The sequence below is a fragment of the Brachypodium distachyon genome, chromosome 4, assembly GCF_000005505.3.
Source record: "Brachypodium distachyon strain Bd21 chromosome 4, Brachypodium_distachyon_v3.0, whole genome shotgun sequence".
NCBI classification, from domain to species: domain Eukaryota; kingdom Viridiplantae; phylum Streptophyta; class Magnoliopsida; order Poales; family Poaceae; genus Brachypodium; species Brachypodium distachyon.
In genome coordinates this window covers 43,808,815-43,828,948 of record NC_016134.3, presented here as the reverse complement: position 1 = coordinate 43,828,948, position 20,134 = coordinate 43,808,815, and the positions used below count along the sequence as shown (strand labels likewise).

Below are 20,134 nucleotides of genomic sequence, written 5' to 3'. Positions count from 1 at the left end.
TTGTAGTACAAGTTTCAAGATTTAAGACTAGTCAGGGTTTACTCGTTGACATCTTGCACATTCTATTGATTCACATTAAACTTTTGTACTCCCTTCATCCCGAAATAAGTGACATGAATTTGTTTAGAATCTTATACAAATCTACGTCACTTATTTTGAGACGGAGGGAGTATATTGCTAAGACATTTTCATGGAACTTGCATATTCTACACTTTATTACAACTCCGAGAATTGTGCACATACAGAGTAAAGTAAAACCGGAACCTTTTCTAACATCTGTGTGGTGGTGGTGTTATTGTTGTCCCCGTGGTGTCGAGATCTGACTAATGAAGATATATATATAGTTCGTGGAGGTCAATTTTAAAATTACAAATAAGGCTTCATGTACTCGTCCATCCGGGTGTACTGGACCTCTGGGTAGAGTAGAGAAGCTTCTTCGGCACCGTCCCCAATGTCAAAGTTTGTCAAGCACCCCTCATAGAAAATGTGGTGGAAATGCCCCACGGCCTCCTGATGAAACAACTCCGCCCCTGAATGCAAGTAAAACAAGTGTATATGTCAATTGTGAATTTGCCTATTGGAGTTGCGGTGAATCTTTGCTGTTTTTTTTATTTTTCTAAAAAAAAATCGTTTGATTAATTTGCAAAGAACGAAATGTCTTTCTATTTTTACCTTCCATTGACGCCAAGAATTCATCATTTGGAATGTGAATTTTCTCGAGAAATTTTCCTGAGAGCTTTTCCCATTTGGCAATCAGCTCCATTTGAGTAAGAATGTTTTCTGACGGTCTGAGGTATACTGTCTTGTTCAAGGTCCGAGGATCATCGATGGTCTTGATTGCGTATGTTCCAACGTCATCTTCATCCATGAATGCCACTGGAAAGCAGAATACAACTATTTACACTATATACTTCTACAATATATTGACATCTGATTGGGAAGTAATGTTCTCGAAATTTTAAGCTCTGCATTCCACCTTGCGTACAAGTAATGTGTTTGTTTAATTACCTTTAACGTTGCCATCTCCATATACTTGAACTTTCTCTTTGGGTGGGAGAAGGGTACCCAGTTGAGAGAGGTTAGGCGCAAAGTACGCAGCAAAGCATCCTGCAGAAACATAGGTGTGGGGAATATTTGCTTCTTCTATGGCCCTTCTTATCTTCATTTTCTCGTCAAATGTAATCCTTCCTGGTGCAAGCGCATGCTCCATCCTCGCCGGGTCAATGCCATATTCAGATGGTAGGAAACGCTGCACGGACAAAAAAAAATGTATGTTTCAGACTGCACGCCAGTTCATAGTAATTGTCAGTTTCAAAAATTCAGAAAACAGACAAAAGAAGAATCACAGCATATAGTTCTCGATAATCTTCATTTCAAGAACTTCTTCCTGAGGATATGTCAGGAGGCTTTCCTTCCATTCCGTTCTCAATCCCTCAAGGAAAGGAAATATTGTCTTCTGCATATGCCTAAATCTAGTATTTGGGTGAGTTAAGAAAGCAACCAACCAACCTTGATGTTTCCGGCTTCTTTGATAGCATCCACTACCTTGAGCTGCCGGGACAACTGATACCCGGACATGGCCGACACCACCACGTCCACCTGCTTCACGGCGTCGACGAGGCTCCGGTGGTCGTCCAGCGAGGCCTCGACGACGCGCGCTCCCGCCGCTTTGAACGACAGGATCATCTGGATCTTGTCGACGGCGAGGCCGATATCCGGCCTCATCAGGACGTAGGTCGGATGGCCTTGAGCCAAGCTCGCCTTCACGATCCTTCTGCCGATGTACCCAGTGCCACCGACGATGAGAACCTTGCTCTTCTCCATGCCTAAAGGCTAAAGCAAAGATGAAATGTGATGGATGTGGCTGCTGGCTGCCACACAACTTTGGCTTATATTATGGGTACAGATGTGCAGTTTTGTTAGGTGAGATTGTGGAGTCGCCGTTGTATTCAACTACTACTGTACTACCAACTGAATCACCGCTTATAAGACAGAGAGATGTGCGAAAGTCGTAGAAAAAGGAGATGTCCGTGATCTGATAGGAAAACGAAAGACATCATATTTTATTTTTGGGAGGCCGTAGTTCGCGGACCACTCTGGTACCGGTAGGACCTCAAGCTTTCCACCAGAGTTTAACAATTTCGGTGAGTGCAAAATAATTTTTATTTCAAAATTTTGGATTACGGTCAAATGAAACTACAATTTTGATCAAAATTCATCTTAATTAAATGAAAAGTTTCTCAAAATGATTATGAAACAATTCATTTTGGTAAGGAATGGACTATTCATCCCAATTGTGGGATTTGGTCACTGAGTTTCATGCCCAATAGTTTCCCGGTGTTCACTCTCCCTTATTTCCCTCGTTCTTGTTTACAGTCGATAAGTGGTTCGGAACACCGTTGTATTTCCCTTATGTTTTTCATAATGGAAAGGGGAAATATCCCCTGTAGGAATGGATTACTCCTGTTTCCAAGATTTAAGACCACGCTTCACACTTCCTTCGAAAGGGTATTTCCGCCACGAAATCACTAGGTTCGAACTAATTATTTTGGAATTCCAAAAATGCTAAAAAAAAGACTTCCAACTATACAGTCCGGAGTTTACAATTAGATTCAAAGGAAGACTTCAACTTTCTACCGAAATTATGAGCTCCGTACAGCGGTATAGTGAAGCACGCTGGCTTTTACAACCTCCTACAAATGGTACACTAAGATGATGGCGGAGCACTAGGCACATGATCAGGGTAGTTCAGCGCCTAGGGCTTCGCCTCAGAGGCATACCTCCTTAACAATACAAGAGATGTGGATAAAATATCCTTTGCCTAATTTATACTCCCTCCATCCAAAAATCCAAGGACAGCCTGCAAAATTTTGGCGAGCCGTCTTGCGCTCGAGCTTACGGATCTGGTTTCCTCTAGCCAAAGTGCCTTCATCCGCGGCCGTTGCATTCAAGATAACTTCTTGTTCGTCAAAAATGTGATCTCGGAGGCACACAAGAAGAAATCCCCGTTGTTGTTTCTCAAGCTGGACATTGCTAAAGCCTTTGACTCGGTGAGATGGGATTACTTGCTGAAGGTGCTTGAGGGGTTTGGGTTTGGTCAAAAATGGAGAGACTTTGTGTAGCTGGTTTTGGCCTCATTCTCTTCGAGGGTGTTATTAAATGGAATCCCGGGCTGCCCCTTTTTTCATAAACAAGGACTTTGGCAGGGGGACCCGTTGTCCCCGATGTTGTTTATTCTTGCGATGGACCCCCTGCAAAAGATTCTGGATATGGCAACGGAGGCGGGCATTTTCTCTCCGCTGCGTCAGAGGGCTGCGAGGTTGCGGGCAAGTTTCTATGCGGATGATGCAGCCCTCTTTCTGAATCCAGTGAAGCAGGAGATCTCGGCACTGGTTCAGATTCTGGAGGGTTTTGGGACTGTCTCTAGGCTTTCTATTAACCTGGCAAAGTGCAAGGCTTTCGCGATTCGGTGTGATGGTATGGATTTGGAGAATTTGCTGCAGGATTTTGGAGGTGCTTGGGGCGAATTCCCCCGCGCTTATCTTGGTCTTCCCCTGGGGTTTCACAAGCCTAGAAGAGTTGACTATTTGCCCATCATCGACAAGATGGCCAGTAGACTCAAGACCTGGAAGGGGAAGCCGCTGTCTCGTGCTGGGAGATTGGTCCTGGTGAATGCTGTCCTCTCCTCCTGCACCACTTACCTCCTCACCAGTTTTTCTCTTTCTAAGTGGGCGATTCAGAAGATGGACAAGTTGCGGAGGAATTTTCTGTGGTGTGGGGACGAGGTGGGTTCGGGGGCGGAGTGTTTGGTCAACTGGAAGAAGATTTGTGCTCCTTATTGGGCTGGCGGACTGAGTATCAAATGTCTTACGAGTCATAGCCGGGCTCTCCAGCTGCATTGGTGCTGGTTTGACTGGATGGAGGCGGACAAGCCATGGAAGGGCTCGAAAATCCCGTGCGATGAAGTTGATACCTATCTTTTTTCTGCTTGCACTTCGATCTTGCTGGGGGATGGAAACAAAGCAAAATTCTGGTTTGATACGTGGTTGAATGGCATTGCTCCCAAGGATTGCGCTCCCCTACTCTTTTCTCTCGCAAGGGGAAAGTTAATTTCTGTTCGCGAAGGTCTTACTAACGGTAGATGGATGAGAGGACTGTCGAGGTTGGACTCGGAAGATGTTGTTCATCAATTTGTCTTCCTGTGGGAAAGGATCAGGGATGTCCATCTTTCTGATGCCCCTGATTCTATTACTTGGAACTTGAATAAGTCTGGCATTTACACTGCTAAATCTGCCTACAATATCCAGTTCTTGGGCCGGATCCCAGCGCCGGATCTGCAGAAAGTGTGGAAGTTCAAGATGGAAGGAAAAGTTAAGCTCTTCCTGTGACTTCTTCTTCAGAACAGGCTGTGGACTGATGATAGACTTCTAGATAGGGGCTGGCCTCATAAAGATGTTTGCTGCCACTGTAAGACTGAGCTCGAGACGGCCTTGCATCTCTTCCTTCACTGCCCTTTTGCGCAGGAGGTCTGGAGGCTGATGTCTGAGATTTTTGCTGAGGGGGCAGGAGTCGCTGGTGGGCAAGGATTCAATCTGGACTTGGTGGTGTGAAATTCTAAAGTGGCCGGCCCCCCAAGTGGTTCAGGCTGGTTATGTTCTTTGGAATCTCTGGAAGTCGAGAAATAGAGGAACCTTTGAGGACGACGAGACCGACGCTAAGCCGGAGGACGTTGCTTACTTATGTAAATATGAATTTGGCCTCTGGAAAGACGCGAGGGGAGAGACGTAGCTTGGGTCTTTGCTTGTACAGCCGTACTGCTTGGCAGGAACGGATTTTTCTTCGTTTGTTCTCTTGTAATTATGTATTTCCCCCTTCTTCGATGAAAAGGCATCATTTACGTCAAAAAAAGTATCATGGAGGCAAGAAAAAAATCCTCGAGAGAAGGACGGTATAGTTATGAGTAAATGTTCCACTAGGTCAATGGCAATGCAACATTGAGTATAGGCGCAATTAAGAATCAATTTGGGCAACAAGTAACGGAGACATAGGACGTGTGATGGGAGCTCAAGGCTTAAATTGTTGTATTTTTAGATTTCTCATCTTAGGATTTTTCCTTATATTTTTGTACGAAGGGAATACATGAAAAAAAAAACTATGCTTCCAAAAATTATTGTTATTTATGGTTGCTATCTGTATGTCTTAAAAAATAATGCCTTGGGAGAGTACAATCAGGGGAATCATATCCTTTTGACATGACACTAGGATCACGTGCCTCTAGAAGAAAAAGAAGCTTGTAGTTGTTGCTTGTCTCACGCGTGCATTAAGCTTCAATACTTTAAACAAAGGAAAAGGAGAAGAAAAAGAAGCAGCCAGCTGGTGAACGGTGCTGTGCTACTTTTCTCATATGACCCGCACTCGTCAACATCAGCTGGCACGTCGTCATCGCTTCGGCCATGGCATCAATCCATCTACAGGTGCGCTCGCACTGTGCTGCCCTATATATGAGTGTGCGGACGGTCCAGGGATATACAATTGCTACAGAGCAATATAATGCTCAGGATCAACAACACAGCAAGTCGTGGCCTTGAGCAATGCTCGCCTTTACGATCCTTTTGCCGAGGAAGCCAGGTGCCAACGACAAGGCGACAACAAGGTCCTTGCTCTTCTCCACGCCTCGCACAAAAAGATGCAAATAATTGCGGTTGCGGGCTTGCTACCTATCTTTGGCTTAGCTTCTTTGTGGACGCGGTTTACTTGAAAGCGGCGTGAGTAATTAAGGGGCTTGGATGAAACCGTCTTCCAAAACAGGGATTCCGGGTTCGGTGAGAATGGGACATCTCTGAGTAGTTAGGAGGAGAGTTTGTCCTCAGGATATCACATCACCTTCGGCTGGACCCACTACCCAGTATTCCCTCCGTTTTTTTTATACAGGGCGCGTATTTTTTTTCTGCCTTTTTTTTCCAAATGTAAGGCGCGAACCGCCCGTCCGCGCGATCCGCGTGCACGCGCAGCCGCTCGTCCGCGCGTTTGCTAACTGAAAATTAGCGCCGGCCGTTGCATGCAGCTAATTCCAAATGAGAGACCTGCCGTTGCATGTGGGCAGTTTCCATCACTGAGACGTGCGTGCGACCAGACTTGTTCCTCGGACCGAGATCGTTACGTCCGCGTCAATATCCGTGCAAACTAATAGACGCCCTGTATAAAAAATGGAGGGAGTACTACACGACCCTGCGTCACGGGCCGGTAATTCAAGCGAGCGACAGTGAAAACCATGAGTCAGTGATGAGAGATTTCTTTTTCACAGCCAGCGTCAGCGATGAGCTATTCGCTATGCCAGGTTTTTGATACCCACCTCAGGTCAGAAGAAAGCGTCTTTCGCTGACGCACATGTATAAAAGGGTTTTGTTATAGCTGAAAACCATATTTTGGGTATTTTAGTTGGCAATGAAGTAGATATTTGGTCCCTGATTTTATCTTATACTAAATCAGCCGCACTTATTGCGAATCGGACGGGTTAAACATTTTGTTCTTCGATTGGTCAAATCGGAGATTCTTACTCCTCGAACATCTCACAAGGCAAAAAAAGAACATCTCACAAGGCAGTATTGTTGTTAGCATGACGCAGTTTTGGCTCAGACTTGCCCCATGTCTTGTCAAGCTGGCACAACCCGTTGCCATTTTTAAGTCCATGAGTCGACCCTAATCACACGCATTGTTCCCGTCCATTTTGAACATTGGCAGAAACCGAGTTTGACGATGTCACGAGACTCGGGTAGGTCTAAGCAAACCAAACTTGGCCCAACAAAAAAAGGATAGACGAACACTTTGGAAAGCGCCGGGTCTCCATCTCGGGGCCTTTATCGATTTGGAGTAGGAGCTGACGAGGTCATGGGACTCGCATATGCCTACGGGGCCTAACCCGACCCATCCATCACGGAATGGTTGAAGACTTTGGGAGGTGGTCTGACCCCACTAAAGGGGCCCAAATCGAGTCGGAGTAGCGACCAAGGCAACTCGGAGATATTTTAAGAGTAGTCTGGTCCTTTGCCCCAGAAAATCTTCCCTTATAACCGCCTACACAGCTGAAAGCGGTAGGTCTCACCCGGATCGGAGTATGCAAGTCCGGCGAGGGTAAATTTCTGGACAGACACGACCTTCTCTCTCAAGTTTTCTATGGGGTAGAGAGATAGGAAAAAAACGATCTTACCAGCCCACCTCTGAACAGTGTACACACAGATCCGAGGCAAGCAACTTTTTTTGAGAACCTACGTAATCCCCCCATTCTAAATTGTTGTCAAAATATTACGTGTATCTAGACGTTTTTTAAAAATAGATACATCTATATTTGGGCAAATTTGAGTCAAGAATTTAGGATCAGAGAGAAGAGAGAGTACATTTTTTTTTTAGTATGAGCCTGGCCCATATATAACTTTTTAAAAAAATCTCAAGGACCCAAGTCTCACCGTTTTTGCACAGTAGAGAGAATCGTACGCGGTGGACGTAGGATTTAGGTGGGCTTGTTATTTTTCACGCACGGGGCCTGCTAAGTCCGTGGGCTGGGCCGACCGAATACAGGCCGGTCGAACCTCTGTCAATGTACTGCCACGGCAGAGCAGCTGGGCCCTCCTCCTCGAGAAAGCATCAGGGCGGTGCGTACTTGGACGCCGGACCAAAGATAGTGAGCCCAGCAGTCACACGCGCTTCTGCGAACCTCATGGGCCGTCCTTGCCTCACTAACTGGAGCCTGGAGGGAGTTGGTTGCGAGCCCAGCCCCTTCTATTCGGCACGGCCTCGTCGCCCTCGCCGGCGTCAGTAATTCGCTCAATAAAAAAAGAGCAGTCATGAGTTTCTAAAAAAAAAAGAAAAAAAAAAGAGCAGTCAAGCACATTTAGCGCGTGCGGCTTGTGTAGGGTTAAGACGAATTAAGGCGTACGTGCAGGATGGGTCAGGATGTGTCGCCCCGCCGGCGTGATCCACGCCACGCACGGGACCAGACAGACGACACGTGGAAGGAGTAGCTCTGATAAAGTTACTGCCAATGGACTGGAATTCCAAGTATTCTGCACATAATATTTAATACTCCGTACTATTTTTTATTGCGGATATGCACATATAATTGGAGAGATGGGCACATGGGCCGGTTAAGCAGCACACTAATATTGTCATCTACTACTACTGCTAACAATCAGCACTGATCGATCCTTGGCGGCCCACGACGTAGCTGCCGCGCGCGCGCCGCGTAGTAGCGTATATACGTGGATCAAGACGATATTAACTCCACGTATATACGCCCCAACCGAATAAGAGGCAATCATTCGGTCGTGGGTCGTCGGCATTCATGAGCTGGAGCTGGTATACAACCATGATCAAGAGTTTAATTGTGTGGATCATGCATGCTATTAGCTTCTGCCTGCCAGATTGTACGTCTCCATACGTACACGCGCCATCTGTTCTTCCTTCTCACTACATCATCTCCCCGGCCGGTCTCCCGCCCCTTTATAAACCTACCTACTCCCTTCTTCTAATAGTGTATTTCCTACCTCAGATAGCTGGGAAAACTAGCTAGCTAGTCGACCGCGCGCCATTTGGGAAAGCTTGTTTGATCGAGGGAGCTATAGAGGAGAGCATTTGTTGATCGCCGAAGAAATTAGGCTTCGTTGTTGTTTGTTGCTGCCGCCGGCCGCCGGGGATCGATAGAGATATCGGAAATTGTGGATCGATGGCGATGCCGTGGGACATGGCGGTGTGCATCGCTTGCAACGTGTGGGTGCTGCTCGACGGCTGGGTCTCCACCTGCTTCCTCGCCGCCGACGAGGTCGCCCGCCTCCTCCGATCCGCCACACATTGAGTTAATTAACCAGAGGTAAGTACGGAGTACTTTCTTGCTTGCTGTGTACATTTGATCGATGCTTTCTCTTCCAGCAATGCCGTCCTTCTCTTTAGCCTGCGACGATCTTCCTTCCCGTGCATGAGTTCGTTCGTCTTTCGCTTCGGCTTCGCGGTTGATCGATCGAGTTGCGACAGATGTGTTCAGTACTACGGATTACAGTACTAATTAACCCAGTATTTGATATACCAAGAATATCACTACTACTGCAGATGTCGCTTTAGTTACCCGACGGTTTACCAGTACAGTATAAAATTCAAATTTGATCTACACACTTCGCTAGGCTTTTCGCTATTCGTCGACACACAAACTCATCTTATTTTCTCGTCTACGTACGCCGGAGAAAGCTTGAACGTGGAGGTCTCACTGACCATTTGTCCAGATGCATTGCTTGCCACACAAAGCAACAATTTTTTTTCAATTTTTTTTTACGTGGGAACAAATTAAACCACAATTTCATTAAATTTGACACCCGGGCAAACTAATGATGAAACAAGCTAGTGGGACAAACCTCTCCTCAATGATACCAAACCGATATATATTGCCATTCATTATTAGGATTAGTTGTAACAACTAACGCGGGGTGCTGCACACCTGTAGTACAGATCGAGACATCGCATGAAACCTGCCCATCAATTATGCAACCGAAAACTTGATTCGGTAAACTTGATTCGGTCGACATTGATTTCAATCATTTACGGGAATCATTCCATTCAATTTGGTTTGATGATGATCTTGTGGTTGAGAATTAGTCTGCCGACTGATGTACAGAACCGGGCGTACGAAACCAGTTAGTAACATAAGTAGGGCAGCTAGCATCAATAGCTACAAGATTCTCCTGTCTTCTTCTATTACTCTCATATGGTAAAGTAAAAATCAGTTTAACTTTAGAGAAATGGTTGACCGCCCAAATTTAATTATAAAGGAAAGCATATGTTTGGTCTTTTAATTGGGGTGAGAGTAGACGATATCTGGTCTCTAAACTTTAATTTCTTCAATTGGTATAATCGAAGATTTTTAGTCCTTTGACCCAAGTAAAGTCGTATTACACGAGGTTTAACCTATAGGCCGGCTTGTCCCGGGTTTAAACCCGGGCTACAGGGTTTGCCTCGTGTCTCGCCAAATTGGCATAGACCGTTGACTTAGGTGCTGCTAGTCTTCACATAGGTGTGACGTCTAGTCACAAAAATGTTCCGAACAATCTACAATATCGATATTATAACATATTTAGAAAAAAATAAAATTGTGTATTTAAAGCAGGTGAACAACCATTTTATAATTCTCACATAACTTTTTGTAATTTGTTTTCTCTTCTGCAGGGCTCAATGTTGATATAACTGCTGTGGAGACTGTTCATTTTCAGTACATGGTCTCCATCACATGCAAATAGCAAATTGTCAATACATGTTTTCTTCTGCTTCAAAATCGTTGACACAAAGGTGTACAGTACAAGAGAAGGATGTACTCGAATTTAAATGAGTTGTACATGTCCTCTGATTTACATGAACATCTTGTGTATATGTTGAGAGTCCCTTCGCGAATGAAGTTGACGACTCCACGGACATTATCAACTGGACAGTTGATTAAGAAGAGTGGTGTATATCTATTCCAAATTACGAGTTCAGTGACTTCAACTTGGGTTGGTAAAGACAGAACAACACACTCTTACCTGAGGCACTTCGTTTTGGCTATCTATTTCCGAGAATAATAGGTCGGCCCGCAAAGTGAGATTAAAATAATGCAAGAAAAGAATCCCATAAAAAAAATGTCATGACATGTTTTATCTACAAAGGTTCAAATACATAGATGTGTGATAGAAGTAATTTGGGCATTCACAGGAAAAACGCAAATATTTTTAGAAGAAAAAAAACAGTGACTTCGTTAAGGCCGGCTCAATGAAATTGTCCATCAAATTGCTTGCAAAAGTAATAAAAAGTTTATTTGTTTTTGAATTCCACAAATCAAACAAGCTCTATGGTTGAAAAAAACATCATAATTAATAAAATTCTATCGTCAAGAGAGGATAGGATATGTACACAGAGATGCGGTAGCTCTGCCACGTTGATTCGGGATTGTCTCATGCGGTCGGTCCTGCCTCTGAACGTGGTGATCTGCTTGTGATGGGCCTACTCATGGGCCTACGGAGGGAGTAGCAGCAACTAGCGAAGCCCATCATGTTAAGTTGGTCCAAAAAAAGCCCATCGTTAAGTATAAACCGCATAGGGCGCTAGTTCTCGAACGATATCTTCGAGTCTATTTCGAAATTCCCGACCGTTAGCGTTGCTCGCTCCTCCTCCCTTCTCCCCTCCCCTTGCGGCAACGGCTACCATCTTCCACGAGAGAGAGGGAGGGATGGCGGCGGAGAGCCCCAAGTCCGCGCCTCGGCGGGCGGCGGCGGCGGCGGCCAAGAACGGCGCTGGCCTGGGCCTGCTCAGCCCCCGGTTCCTGTCGGCGGCCGAGATGGCTGGCTGGGACGAGGAGTCCCTCCTTCTCGCGGCGCTCGTCGTCGAGGACACCCCGGTCCGCGAGTCCCGTCGCAAGAGGCGGCCTTCCCCTGCCGGCGGCAGCGCTGGATCTAACACCAGGTATGTGCCCGCCGACCAATCTCCCCAGGGAGAGTGCCTTTCACGACGCATCTGCCTTCCTCGCCCCTTTTTTTTCTTGCTTGATTTCTTGATTCGTCCCAACGGTCGCCTTTACTGCAGGAAGCGAAGGTCGCGGAGGCCGCCGCCGGGCGAGATCCCGCCGGTCATGCTTGCGCTCGACGACGAGGAGGAGAAGCCGAACAATCCTGCAGGTCGGTAATTGCTTCGTCGCCTTCTTCCTTGGCACGATTTCTTGGAGCATTTCCGGCTGTCTCATTTTTGTTAATTATCGATCTGGCGTTAATTTGGGAATCTGCAGATGGAAAAAAGGAGATAGAGGATGAGCAGAAGAAGGCTGTCGTCGTGGAGACGAAGCAGCCGTCCAGATCCGGCAAGGAGGCCGTGCCAGCCGGAGAGCTGCCGTGTATGGATCGGCTACGGGAGGAGCTGTCTTGCGCAGTAAGGGCGTCTCGCACATCTGTTCCTTTCGTTTGAGGTGTTTGAATCTCTGATTGATGTTTGATTTTGCACAGATTTGTCTGGAGATCTGCTTTGAGCCGAGCACCACGCCTTGTGGTCACAGGTAATTCTGCACTGTAATTGTCTGTAGGAAGTTTTTCTATGGTTCAGAGCATTTGCAAAGCAAAGAGCCAAGTGGGAACTTTGGATCAGGGTTTGTCATATTGTACCCATTTCCACTCTTTTGGTTCCCAAGATGTAAATGCTTGATGTGTTTAAGTCTGTTAGAAGAACTACAATTCATCTTACTCCATTTACCAAGAACTAGGAGTAATTTTTCTGCTTGCTGTCAGAACGAGATTCGTTACATTTAATTTACTTGTGGCAACTTTACCTGTCAAAGCTTATTTTCAGTACAAGTGTGCAGTTTAGCCAATTTTCAGTTATGTGTTTTATGACTTCTGAGAGTCTAGAAGAGGGAGTTAAACCTAGGATTAACATTCATATTATCTGTAGCAGACATGAATTTTCTTATTCAAGCTCATTAATTTCTAACAATTGAATTCACCTCACATAAATTGTTACTAGTGCTATGACCTTTTATTTTTCTTCTACTTAAACTGACGTGTTTGGCCCGGTAATTCAGTGGTAAAAAACTGAATTGTGCTCATCTCACTTAAATGCATAGTGTTATGCCAATCTATGAATTTCTCTTAGGCTGGTACTTTTGGCCCAGTAATTCAGAGGTCAAATACTGAATTCAGCATATTTGGTATTAGGCTTAAGAAAAATGTTCTTTAAGGTTAAATGGAGACTGATGCCTATTTGATCATTTCTTAGGAAGTGTGAATTTTTGAATCTCATAACACTGTTGCCACTTTCACTCGACAGCTTCTGCGTGAAATGCTTAAAACATGCTGCCTCTAAGTGTGGAAAGAGGTGTCCCAAATGCCGCCAATTAATCAGGTAAAGTTCAACCTTCCAAGTATTTGCAGACCTCCAAATAGTATGATCCAACCAGGGGTTTACCTAAATGGCTGTCTTTCTGCAGCAACTCGAGATCCTACACTATCAATACAGTACTCTGGAACACCATCCAACTCTTGTTCCCCAGCGAAGTCGAGGCGAGGAGGAGCTCGACTGCATCATGCTCGGCAAGTAAAGACGAGGTGAAGAAGCAAAACCCACCAAGAAGCAACACCAACTTGGTACAAAGCGACTTGAGAAGAAGTAGGAACACCGGTGGTAGTGTCAGCTCCATCACCACACAAGACAACACCAACACAAGGATCAGCAGCAACGCCAGCAGGAGGAGCTTCACAACACAAGGCATCAGAAGAAGCACCACCACCAACAACACTGGGAGCTTCGTGCCACAGGACACCAGCGGCATCACAGGCAGAACCGGCGGCAGGAGCTTTGTCCAGGCTTCGCAGCTGGTAGCTACCAGCAGGGTGGGCTCTGCAAACCCGCCATCATCTGATGATGATGCTGCGTTGGCATACAGGCTGCAGCAGGAAGAGTTCGCGACGGCTTTTGAGAGCGAAGAGGGAGGAGGAGAGACGCAGCGAAGGAACGCCGTGTCCGCTGCGCGAGATAGCTTGAGAGCCATGGCCTCTCGGGCCGTTCGCCTTCGCGCTCGCGGCTGGCCCCTTTAGTTTTCTTCTTTTTCTTGCCTTCTTGCTTTCTGTTCAGTTCCTTGCCTGATGCCTGAATCTTCCTCCTCTGGTACACTGTAGCAGAAGTATCGTGGTGATTAATTAATCACTTGTATTGTATTTGTGTTGCCTGAATTTTTTCCACTTTCATGAAAGAATATACTTCCTGTATGGGATGGCCATAATTCATTGCCTGCTCAGAAGTCCTAAAGATTCACTTCTGTAAGTAATCTGACTGATCAAGTTAACTGAACAGTCATGCCATGGTCATGGTTTGTTTAGTATTTGTAATGTCCATGAGGTTGGAGTCCTAATGTTTTGTCCTTTGTTATTCAGGAGAAATGATTTGTCTTGCTGTCAGTTTCTTGATGTAAACCTGAACTGGAAAGAGTTCAGAAAAGATGGTACAGTACAATTTTAGCATTCCCTGATCTACTCTGATCTTGTCACAAAGTAGCATTGTTTGATACGAGCGTCGGATTTCAGTTATGAGGCTACCATTGTGTGTTGTGTCGCCGAGCTAGCAAATCTCGACGGTTCGAGTTAGCATGAGTTTGTAAATATTGGTACTGCAATCTTTTGGCAAGGCAAAGGATAAGGTTTAAACGGACGGAGGAAAGGAAGAAAAATCTCGTACAAGTAGCACAGATTTGTTCCTCGCACAAGTTGTCATCATGCGTCGTACCGTCTTTTTCCTCCGACAAAGTTCCAGCGGGAGATCCAGAGTATCAAACGTGCGAAACTCGTGCAGCTTCCAGGCCTCCTCTTCTGTTCTGACAGATGCGTGAGAGAAAATGATGTCCGGATCTCTAAACGGTAGCCACGCCGCCGCAGCACGTGAGAATCGACAAAACTGGCCTCTTTTAAACGTCAAAAATATGATTCTTGCTTATAAATTTATCCGGATTTCTGAAGCGCCAGCCTTCTAGGCACCGGACACTTGGCTAGTTTAGCGCTGCACATCGCGTTAAAAAGACTCTGTGCACCGAGCGACAGGTATTTAGAAACGGAAGGAGTACCAATTAATGCTTGATTACCGGATCAAAACAAGAGTAACAGAGATCACTTATGTCTTGGAGACAAAAAAAATTGTCGCATCTGTACATGGCATGACATGGTCAAGAAATCGTGTGCTGTGCACTTCTATCCGTCGCTGAAAAGTCTATATGTGTAGAGTGTGCAATTTTCTATAAGTACAAGTGGAGAAAAGCAAGAAAATGGTGACAAGTGACAAGGACTCCCAATGTAGAAAAAAACGAGAAGAATTTTCTTTAAGATATTACACGCAGACACGCCTCTTAAGCAGAGTGAACCAGGCACTCTGCTCCACAGTCCTACTCCACGTAGCTACTACTAAAATGCAACCTCATCATCCCTTATTCAACCCCATCCCTGATCCCTTATTGTTCACTATAACAAAAAACGAAATAATTTATCTGCCGGATAGAAAAGCAAAACTTGACCGTCGACTCTTTATCATAAACATTAATTAAACCTCGTTGAGCTCCTCGCCCTTGAACTGGTACACGTCGCTCTTCCTGACGGCGACGAAGAGCGGCTCCTTCTTCCTGGTGGCGAGCCCGAAGCTCTCCTCCAAGCTCACATCCTCTGCCTTCACGCCTTCCGGCAACGCCCACTCAAAATGGTACAGCAAGCTCGCCAAGGACACCTGAACAGTAGCAAGCGCGAAGGTATACCCGGGGCACCCTCTCCTTCCCCCGCCGAACGGCAGCAGCTTGTAATCCGGATCCTTGAGATCAATCTCCCCGGCAGCGCTCTCGAACCGCTCGGGTTTATACTCCAACGGGCTCTCCCAGATCTCCGGGTCCCGGCCCATGGCGAAGGTGTTGATGAACACCCGTGTCTTGGGCGCGATGTCGAAGCCGCCGAGCTTGCACGCGGCGACCGTCTCCCTCGGCACCAGCAGCGGCACCGCCGGGTGCAGCCGGAACGTCTCCTTGATGATTGCCCTCATGTAGTGGAGCTCGCCGAGATCGGACTCGTCGACGTGGCCCTTCGAGCCCACCACGCGCCGGACTTCTTCCTGGGCCTTTTGCAGGATCCTCGGGTGCCGGACGAGCTCCGTCATGACCCACTCGAGCGTCGCGAACGTCGTGTCGGTGCCGGCCACGAACATGTCCAGGACGAGCGCCTTGAGGTTGTCGTCGGTCAGCGGCACCTCGAGGTCGGGGGATTTCTGGACACGGAGGAGCACGTCCACGAAGTCCTCGTCGCGGTCTCCGGGGACGCGCTTGTGGGTGCCGTTGATGTGCTCCTCGACGATCTCGTCGCAGACTTCACGGAGATCCGCGAGACAGTTCTTGAGCCTTCTCCGGAGCCCGGTGACTGTGCTGGCCACGGGCTCGAGCTGCGGGAAGAAGTCCCCGATGGTGAACCCGGCGAAGAGATCCTGCGCCTCGGCCAGCACGGCGGCGAGCTTGTCGTCTTTGCCGTGGGGGAACCGGCGCCCGAAGGCCACGCGGCAGAGCACGTCGTTGGCCAGGTTGAGGAAGCACTCGCTGAGATCCACGGGCGTCCCCGGGGCCGTGTTCTTGGTGAGATGAGCCAGCAAGCGGCGGAGCTCCTTGCCGCGGACGGCGCCGTAGGTGGCCACGCGGCGGGCGGAGAGGAGCTCGGAGACGACGACGCGGCGGGCCATGCGGTGGTATGCGCCGGCCGGGGCGAAGGTGACGTCGGAGCAGCCGAAGGAGAGGAACTGGCCGGAGAGGAGGTGGGGCCGGGAAGCCATGGCGGCGTCGTTGGTGGTGAGCGCCGCGCGGGCCAGGTCGGGCTTGGAGATGACGATGGAGGGGATGCTCCCCAGCCGGAGCGCCAGGAGCGGCGCGCGCATGGTCTTGGCGAGCTCGGCGAGCGCGTGGTGCGGCATGTCGGTGAGGAGGTGGAGGTGGCCGATCACGGGGTAGCCTGGCGGGGAAGGGGGGAGCCGGCGCGGGGAACGGCGGCTGCTCCGGGTGGTGGTGTAGTAGAGGTAGGCGCCGGAGAAGATGAAGAGGGCGGCGGAGACGTAGGAGACGAGGCCGAGCTCCATGGCTGCGGAAGTTTGTTGGTTTTGTGTTCTTCTTTCTTCAAAAGAAAAAAAAAGGTTTGTCTTGGGAAAGTGCAGAGCAGCTTAGTTATGTATGGGATGGGGGTGGGTTGCTCTGAGCCGGGGTTGTCTGGGATGCTTTTATAGTGTGGATGATCTAATAAGTAGTGAGTGTTTGACCATGGAGAGAGAGGTAGTTGAGGGAGACTTGGTTTTGTGTCGGAACGGTTCTTCGTTTTCCGGCTTTCAAATATTCGATCCCATTGGGTTTTCTCCTGGAGGCGGATTTCGTCGTGGAAGAGATCAGATTGGATTGGAACACGTTCGCAGTACCAGTCGATCGCTTAGTTTCGACATAATTAGGGAATTATGGGAAAAGAAAAGTCAAGCAGAATCACTATGGTTCAGCACAATGCAGATGCTGAGATGCATGCACGGTTAATTCAGACATTCAGTCGGACAGGCAATAAAATCTCCTCTGCATGGGTTGCTGACGGAGTGACAGGCACTGCAAATGTGTAGCAATAAAACCCAGAGAGCATTGATGTTTGATCGATCTCTCGATCGGCACATGTCAGCTCGATCCGATGCGTGTGAAACCATGTTACTTGTACAAATTAAGCACTGTGCTTCTTCTTTGTTCTGATCCGTCAACGCTCTGGGCCTTTTTTGTATCAGTGTCCACTGTCGGTCGACCCTCCCCTCGAGCTCGAGCTGTACACACCCACTGCACTTGGGTACGTACGTACTCAGTCGAGTCGAGTCTAGTCGTGGGGCAGAGACCACGTTACGTTATCGCTGGACATCTCAAATGGCGGTCTGTTAATTAATCAGTCTGGTCCTGGCAGGCTGTCATTTCTTTTAATTGACGGCTTCTATATTCATTCAACCATATACGTACGGAACCACTGTCACGTACGAGTACTTACTCGGGAGAAAAAGTGGTTCCGTACGAGTACTTACTTGGGAGAAAAAAAAGCATCTGAAATGCCGTCCCAAGGTTTTTTTTTTTAAACGAGTCCCAAGGTTAATTAGAGCGGCGAAGGAGAACATGCATGATCTGATCAGAACGAGAAACTCTGTGTGTCAGTGAGAGAGAGATAAATATTAGCGCCCCTGGTTTTCCTGCCGTCCTTTTCACCCGGAATCGGTCGATGGAGATCGAGGATCGGGCATGTGGGCGCGTAGGGTAAAATGGGTGGAGGCATCAGGCAGCGGCGGGTCAGCCACGGAGCTCACCACGCTGCTTTTGTTTTTCTTTCATTTGAAACGCAAGACCGGCCGAATTGACCCGGCGACCAATTCCGGCGATCCTCCACCCGTCCAAGTACTAACGCCTACGAGCATGCCGCATCTGTGCGTTGCACAGCTCTTGATTTGACCAGGCGTTTAGGCGTTTGCTTTGCCGCACGTCCTAGTCCAGCATACATACATACGGGTACGGCCGCCCGCATGCAGCGTGGGCTCCAACACGTAGCAGTAGGAAGGTAGGCGTATGCATGTGCATGCCCTCCATGTCAGCGTGACTTGCACGCATCTCAAAGGATTAAGAAAAACGTGACGTGCGTGACGACTGGCAGACGTGTCTTTGACTCCTGGAGCACGGAAAATGTTCAGTAAAATGCAAAGCATGTCGGCGATATAATACATCTGACCTAACAGTCAGCCAGCTTAGTCGACAGTATTAACCCGGAGTATATGCAGTGTGGGAATTAATTTAGATGCCGTTTTTAATTTGTCCACGGATCGCATGCACGCCTGCGGAACCGCGCGCGGCTGGTCGATGCTGTGCCGAGTGTCTAGTACGTACTCCTTGCTTTTCCTTTGACGGGTTAACTGAAACATCTGCACATCTTATTCTGCTTTTAGCCGGTTGCCAGGAAATTATCAAAAGGGCTTGAGACCGCGAGGCTGTACACATCATGCACCAGGAAAACCCCTGGCGGCCTGGAATGAAGAAGGTTCGCTATCCCAACACATGCCTGTACGTACTTGTCAATGCACAACTGCACGTGCGTAAGCGTCTACGTGCCTCCTTCCGAAAGTTGCAACAATACCCTCGTTCAGAATGTCCAGAGACAGAGCGTGCGCCCCGTCCAATTTCACTGTTGTGTTTTCAGCAGTTTATCCGTAATGAACGTTTCTGTTCAAACGTTTTAACCTAAAAGTATTTTTTTAATTTTTTAGAGAAAAAAGTACTCTCTTCGTCTCATATTAAGTGACTCAAATTTGTCCAAATATGGATGTATTTATGCCTAAAATGCGTCTAGATACATGTAATAGAAAGTCACTTAATATAGGACGGAGGGAGTACTAATTTATTCGCCATGACATTTTTGTTGATAAAAAATATGAACAAGTTAACCAAATCACACCACTGTTGGTGACTTATCCACTCCAACCGAAGAAAAAGGAAACTTATTGCTGTTACGAAAAGATAATGTGGACATCAACCCCCAGTTGGGATGTAAACGGCGGCCCGCTTGGTGTCCATTCAGGCCCGTTTATGACTTCTGCAGGCCAATGATTTTTTTTAATGAAAAAACACACTAGCGCGGTTTGACCAGCCATTTACATCCTTAACCTCCAGGGGTCATCGGGAGAACATGCATGACGATAACACATCCAAAGTCTAGTCAAACTTATGTTACTCATCACTGTTGCCTACTCCTATTTGGTTTACTTTCCTATCCTGACATACTGCATGCGTATTTGACTAAAATCAAAGAAATAATCGCCCAAAATTCTCGTACGTCGGGGATTTGCAGGGCCAGTCCGGACCTTTTTCTCCAATGTCTCTCGATCGCGCGCCTTCCAGACGCCAGGAGCTACGGCGTCTAGAATACATCTGCAGTAGTACATCATGCATGTGTTTGACTTGCTCCTCTCCAAAGTCTCCATCTAGTATACTGTATACAGTATACACCTTCCAAATTCCACTTTTCCTGCGCACGGTCGAGCACTCGAACGTGAACAAGTCCATGGACTGAGTTTCCTGGAACGAGTCGATCGGTCTCTTGATTGTCTCTTGATGATGATGCCACCTTTTGGGGTTACTCTCAGAGGTTTACATCTTCTTCTAATTAATTAAAGTCTGAACTAAATAAAGATTAAATTAAGATGACGCTTTTACCGGGCCTCCCAGTCCCACGGCGTCGAACGACAAGGAAAAAGTTGGTGGAGGCTAAACCTTTTCATCGCCTTCGACCTCTTTTTGGATCTTTCACCCTACCTAACCACGGACTGCGATGCTGATTTGCCGGAGAGGCGCCCGTAGTTATGTGCTCTGTCCCTTTCAGATATCTGTACACGCAACGACGTAGCAATACAAGACCAGCCATGTCTGTGTGACTGTGTGTATTATCTTTCTTGGCTCGTGGCGTGGGCGACCCATAACCGCCTTATCTTCCAACATATTTCCTTTGGGGATATTGTTAGAAGTTTGAAACCTGACATGTTTTTTTTTCCGGTTTGAAACCTGACATGATTGATTATAGGT

General features: G+C 47.4%; 3 protein-coding genes and 1 long non-coding RNA gene across 4 annotated transcripts; 2 read left to right on the top strand and 2 right to left on the bottom strand.

The window, feature by feature from the left end:
- Window positions 1-37: 37 nt before the first annotated feature.
- Window positions 38-1,944, bottom strand: LOC100842184 (isoflavone reductase homolog). The gene is made up of 4 exons (XM_003578678.4): window positions 1,510-1,944; window positions 1,009-1,249; window positions 673-876; window positions 38-530 (listed from the first exon to the last, which is right to left on the bottom strand). Exons 1-4 carry the CDS (start codon window positions 1,822-1,824, stop codon window positions 367-369), a joined length of 924 nt encoding a protein of 307 aa, XP_003578726.1. The 5' UTR covers window positions 1,825-1,944; the 3' UTR covers window positions 38-366.
- A 6,392-nt stretch (window positions 1,945-8,336) lies between these two features.
- On the top strand, window positions 8,337-10,521 carry LOC112268722. Its single transcript, XR_002960102.1, has 2 exons — window positions 8,337-8,863; window positions 10,207-10,521. It is a non-coding gene; the product is annotated as an uncharacterized LOC112268722 (long non-coding RNA).
- A 607-nt stretch (window positions 10,522-11,128) lies between these two features.
- LOC100841891 lies at window positions 11,129-13,903 on the top strand. The gene is made up of 6 exons (XM_003578677.4): window positions 11,129-11,472; window positions 11,593-11,684; window positions 11,792-11,931; window positions 12,006-12,055; window positions 12,823-12,897; window positions 12,983-13,903. The coding sequence occupies exons 1-6, from the start codon at window positions 11,240-11,242 to the stop codon at window positions 13,587-13,589; spliced, it is 1,197 nt and encodes a 398-aa protein (XP_003578725.1). The 5' UTR covers window positions 11,129-11,239; the 3' UTR covers window positions 13,590-13,903.
- A 928-nt stretch (window positions 13,904-14,831) lies between these two features.
- LOC100841584 (cytochrome P450 71A1) lies at window positions 14,832-16,815 on the bottom strand. Its single transcript, XM_003578676.4, has one exon. The coding sequence runs from the start codon at window positions 16,636-16,638 to the stop codon at window positions 15,079-15,081; it is 1,560 nt and encodes a 519-aa protein (XP_003578724.1). The 5' UTR covers window positions 16,639-16,815; the 3' UTR covers window positions 14,832-15,078.
- Window positions 16,816-20,134: the final 3,319 nt, after the last annotated feature.